Source organism: Triticum dicoccoides, chromosome 6B (genome assembly GCF_002162155.2).
Source record: "Triticum dicoccoides isolate Atlit2015 ecotype Zavitan chromosome 6B, WEW_v2.0, whole genome shotgun sequence".
Classification (NCBI taxonomy): domain Eukaryota; kingdom Viridiplantae; phylum Streptophyta; class Magnoliopsida; order Poales; family Poaceae; genus Triticum; species Triticum dicoccoides.
Window position 1 is genome coordinate 667812619 of NC_041391.1, and position 5685 is coordinate 667818303.

A 5685-nucleotide genomic window follows, 5' to 3' on the forward strand; every position below is an offset into this window, starting at 1 on the left:
ATCAATTTTTGGGACAATCCGGCCCTGAATACAATCCCAGTCCAAAATAAAAGGATGCATCATCGCCAGGCACCTGGGTTAAATACCAAAAAGCAGAAACCCTCTATAGGGCATGGAACCGTACTGGAGGGATGGCTCAATGAACCCTACAAAATTCATAGTACAGAGGGCGCCACTCCAACTCATAGCCTTAGAGCATGTTCGATACTACGGCAGGTGGCCAAAAGTGGCGAAGAGCTTCTAGCTCCAGAGCATCAGCCTAAGGATACCAGTACGGTATTAACAGTCTTCGAGATGTTTGCATCAAATAATATGCGGAAACGAACACCCCGCAGCCTTGCCGAAGTCTACCAAATAGCAACAATAAACCCATGGAGTGACACGGCTATTACCTTTAATGCCAGTGACGAACCTAAATTCCGAACAGCACGAGCACCAGCCGCACTGGTCCTCAGTCCAATAGTGGACGGCTTTCGCCTCACAAAGGTACTCATGGACGGTGGCAGCGGATTGAACCTCATTTACGAGGAAACCCTTCGAAAAATGGAAATAGAGTGGAGCCGCATTGAGCGAAGCAGCACAACCTTTAGAGGAATAATCCCCAGTCGGGAAGCATGCTGTACAGGAAAAATCACACTGGATGTGGTATTCCGCACGCGGATAATTACAGGTCCGAAGAGATCACGTTCCAAGTGGCCCCGTTTAGTAGCGAATATCACGCTCTATTAGGGCGAGAGGCATTCACAATTTTTCAAGCATTTTTTTCATCACACTTGAGAGAGTGATTAATAAGTTTACTTACTGGCCAGTAACACATGAACTCCTCAGGCAATAATACATGAACTACTAGGAACATAAATTTTCATCGAGCACTTGAAAACATAAAACATTGCATAAAGAGAAGCATCGAACAGTGAATGTAAAAATAACTCCCACATCCATCATATACTGGGAGCTTCCACTTGAATAGGAAAATTTGTTTATCCCGTAACTTCGTCAACAGTTTGAGCATGGATGTTTTATATCATTGAACTGAATGATATTTTTTCAAAAAAATAAATCATGTGTGTTTCCTTTTTTTGTTGAACTCAATATTTTTTGCAACAATGTTTTGAACTTCTCTCATTTTGCGACTGGAACTTTTACCATTTGAATTTCTGTGTTTTCTTTTCGTCTGAGCTTTTTTCCCAAAGTTATGTAGTATGCCATGTTTGAACTTACAACTTTTGTAGTTGTGAACTTGTCATGTTTTTACAATGCCAAGCTAGCAAATAGTAGGAGATTAAGCCAGCGAAGGGGCTACAGTAATACAACAGTCAGATCGATAGCTAGCAGCAATAACAGTGGTTACCAACATATAAATGAACTTGTAACAAACTTGCACATGACCTGACAACACAATACACATATGGATGACCACACAGCAAGTAGCTCCAAATAAAAACGTACGACCACGCAGGAGGTTGCATATGGATGAAGTGACGACCCATTTTTTCTCATACCGAAGCTTCTCTGTACTGAAGCTTGTTTCCAGAAATCATATCAGTGGGTTATTAAACACCTGCAACAACATCAAAAGAGGAACACTAGAAAAAGAGGACGCCGCTATACAGGAACTACAGTGAACAGACCAACATAAATCCTCAAGCAATAATCGAGAGAGTTCACAATCTTCATGGAAGATGCCTATGAATTCACCATGGAAGGACCTCCCACTCCCCTGCACTATCTCCTTCCACTCCCTGCACACACACACGGAGCAGAGAGAGGATGAGAGGGAGATGACTACGCCGGATCGAGGACGGAGCAGAGGGTGGCCTGCATGCAACTCTTCTCCTGACGGGCTGTGGAGCGTGCTGTTGTACTAACGAGGCAAGGGTCCAAATATATCACCTAAATCAGTTCAAAGAATTTTACATAAAACAAGCAGGGAACAAAGACAAAAGTCATGTATGGCTATCATGCACAACTTCTATATATAGAAGGATTAGTAAGGGTCTCAGGAATCGACTACATTATTTCAGTCAACTCGATCTTCATCAGTACTAGAATGACTGGACAAGAAGTTTAGATTTGTAGCAGCACATGCACCAAACTTGCAGAGTTTTTCTTCAACATTTTTAGGTGATTGCATCAATAGTATGATTGGAAAAATATTTCAGATTTGTAACAGCACACACACGATACTTACAGAATTTTATGGAAATGCACGAGTTCTGATTTATCAGTACATAGTTTTATGGAAATGTATGAGTTAACTTCTTCTAGGCACTATCTGGACATGGTGAAGACTAGCTAATGTAAGGATAGGCAGAGAACACTTAGTATTGAACTTTTTTCCAAGTATGTATCGAACTGATTTTTTTTTCAATGAGCTGTTGTAGTATAGGTACTAGAGCTACCAGCATCTTTTTATATATCATGATAAAAAGCAAACAAACATGCATCATCTCCACCAGACCATTCTCTCATCATCTTCAGAACATACATACTAGAGAAAATTGAACTGACAATAGAAGAAATTTATACTTTTTTGGGACTGTATCATGTAATACCACATCCAGAAAGCATGCCAAGCGAAATGTATATTTATTTTTAGTTGAAGAACTAGCAGTCTTGCAGCACAACAGGCACATCATGGTGCTATTAACTAACTTACAGAGATCATTTCTGCTTTGTAGTAGTACCTGAGGTTACAAGGGTCAGAAAATTTACCATTTGACGGCCTTCATGCCACCAGCAGCGCCGGAGGTGACCTCATGTCTCCTACTGTCGGCAGGGAACAGGAGCTGGATCCACGGGAAGAATATGGCAGGAGCACCTTGTCCGTCCGATCTCTCATGGGAGGGCAGTGCTTGACGTCGAGGTGCAGGGCGGCCAAGGAGACGGTCACACGATGAGGAGGAGCAGGATGGGCAGAGGTGGTTGTTGTCGACACTCCGCCCTCCGCCGGCAAACGCCCCTGCAGCGCTTCTATATTTAACATTGAAGAACAAGTTCATGTACAGTAATGTTGAAGTACACAAAGATACCTAAATATAATTTATGTACTTTGAAATAGTTTGTTTTACTTCCAAAATACTTCATTTGTTTTGAAATATGAACTTCTATATTTATTTCCTTAGAACTTATTATTAGAGAGCCCATTTATTATTAGAGAGACTCTTTTTGTTTCAATTCAAAAATGAGCACATGCTATTATTAGGTATCAATATAATCAAAATTTTGTGGTGCAAAAAACCTATAATTGATGATAATTCTTAAGAAAGGGAGCACTAGTGCCCACTGTGGTTGAAACACTGAGCAATGCATAACTTAAAAGTAGCACAAATACGACAATGTCATGGTTCAGTCAAGGTTTTTCAACCATGGACACTCATGTCATGGTCCACTACTACAGTCAAGATTCCAGATACTAAGGCAAGCTCTGATTAAGCTTCCATAGTGGATTCCTGACCTTTGCTGGAGTGTTCAACCAGCTACTTCTCTTTCTCAACACTGTAATGTGCACAATATCCTAGTTCTGCCATTAGTCGTGATATGCACCAAGCTTAGGGCATGTTTGGTTTGCAATAGTTCCACATGAAAACATTCCAGTTACTGAAAGAGCAGCATAGACAACAGGTCAGTCACCTCTCAAAGGACCAGGGAAAAAGGTGCAATTGCATGGAGATACGCCTTCAAAAAAAGTGTGGCCACACGACCTCATATGTCCATCAGTACTGATTATAATAGACAGGAAGGGAAACTTTATATTAGTAACTTTTTTCAGAGAAAAAGTATACATTTTTGTAGTGGAACTCAGCATAAGCAACATTGTAAAAGAAGTCCTGACCGATGCTTGTACTTTCATACAAAGATATATGCGACTGAATCTATTTAAGTTAGCAGAGCTTCTTTGTCATACAAATCATGTCTACATACGTAAGCACAGACAAAACATGAGGGATATTTCAGCTTCAGTTTTTTCTTCTAAAACGCTCAAGTGACTAATTCGTTTTTGTTAGATACTAGCTAGAGAACAACCTAAATGACACAAATTGGAGCCGAACAGAACTCCATCTATGTAGAACATGAAGTTTCCCCAATGTTTTTTCCACATCATGAAGCTTCAAGACAAGCTAGATGTACGTGTTAATAATAAAAATGGCTAATGCAGCACACTCGGCACCTATGCATTCAGAGTTGGCTAAAGCAGCGGCATCACACGAAAATAACTGAGCACTACGATCACCTCATGTAGTAGTAGCAGCAGGGCAGAGAAGCTTCATGGTCAATGGCTATCGACAACAATTTCGCTTCAGGGGATTTTCTCAGAACATGGCCCTGCAGAGATGAAGATGGCATGAGGTGTTGCGGATTGGAGCAACAATAAGAGAAATAGAGGACCCCCAACATGCTGCTCACAAGGCCGCACCTGAGGTTGGACTACTCGGTGGATGGCAGGACACAGGGTTGCAAAGGTATAAGAGGTCGCGCTGAGATGGCGGATGCAGTTGGACTGCGTGGCGGCGTGGACTGAATAATTGTCAGGGTCTCGGAGAGATAATTTGCAATACATTTCAGTCAATTTTCCCTCAGTACTAGCTTGACTGAGTAAGAAGTTCAGAACTCGAGTAGTTGTTCCTTACAGTCTCGTTGGACACGAGCTCCTTGAGGAAGATTGCGTGGTCAGCGGCAAGTTGGCCCTGCAATTGTGTCGACGGCGTTGCGCTTGGGGAAGGCGCGGTGAGGCGGAGGAGGGGGGACGCAGTGCGACCCGGTGAGGTAGAGGGGGCGGTGGCGCGGTGGGGAAAAGGGGGCCGGCGCACCAGGGATGGAGGTCCATGGCGACATGTAGGAGGTGGAGGCGTGCCGACAGTCAGGGATGGACGCGCGCGGTGGTCGGGAGGTCGAGGTGCGGCGGCGGACGGGAGGTGGAGGCATGCCGGTGGACAGAAGGTGGAGGCGCGCGGCGGCCGGGAGGTCGGAGGCGCACGGCGGCTGGGGCTGGGACGCGCGCGGCGGCCGGGAGGGAGAAGGTGCGAGGCGGGTCGTGGGGTTGTGGATGAGGACGATGATGGGCTTGAGGAGTTGGGCTCCCATGTTTTCTTTTCTTTCACTCCAGTACCGCCGGTTCGGTCGCTACTCTATATAGGGCCGAGGGGTAACAGAATAGCCCAGTCATATATATATATATATATATATATATATATATATATATATATATATATATATATATATATATATATATATATATTCTTCTATATGTCACATTGTCTGTCAAAGTACTGAAGAAATCCATGGCTTCATCATTAGCCGGAAGTAACAGGCGTATGATGCTACGAAGCTCTTCAAAGTTGTTTTTGGAACGGAGATCCGGATTGAATAATTCGCTTTTTGGTACGAATTTCAGCAAAGGCCTTCCAAATAGCGATATTCGGAAGGCTCTTGCTGAAGTTCGTACCAAAAAGCTAATTATCCTATCCGGGACTCCGTTCCAAAACAACTTGGAGTGCTTCGTACCATTATGCGCCTGTTACTTCCGGCTAATGATGAAGCCATGGTTTTCTTGAATCCTTTGACGCTAGACAACGTGACATATAGAAAGGTAGATGAGATCAGGAAAAATATGGACCATTTTCTGCACATCCTGCATGGAGCCATTTTGTTAAATCCCTTAAAGGTTAAGAGAATCTGTTATGA

The 5685-nt window shown here is 43.3% G+C and overlaps 1 protein-coding gene across 3 annotated transcripts; it reads right to left on the reverse strand.

The window, feature by feature from the left end:
* Window positions 1-1338: 1338 nt before the first annotated feature.
* LOC119326664 lies at window positions 1339-5048 on the reverse strand. 3 transcript variants are annotated; one of them, XR_005158102.1, is made up of 5 exons: window positions 4418-5048; window positions 4235-4326; window positions 3458-3600; window positions 2716-2962; window positions 1339-1893 (listed from the first exon to the last, which is right to left on the reverse strand). XR_005158102.1 is itself a non-coding variant. In XM_037600286.1 (5 exons), exons 1-5 carry the CDS (start codon window positions 4559-4561, stop codon window positions 1890-1892), a joined length of 576 nt encoding a protein of 191 aa, XP_037456183.1. In that variant the 5' UTR covers window positions 4562-5048; the 3' UTR covers window positions 1339-1889. The 3 variants fall into 3 exon arrangements, 1 of the variants encoding a protein (XP_037456183.1); XM_037600286.1 differs by lacking the exon at window positions 3458-3600 and adding an exon at window positions 3634-3722; XR_005158103.1 differs by lacking the exon at window positions 3458-3600.
* Between the last annotated feature and the right edge of the window lie 637 nt (window positions 5049-5685).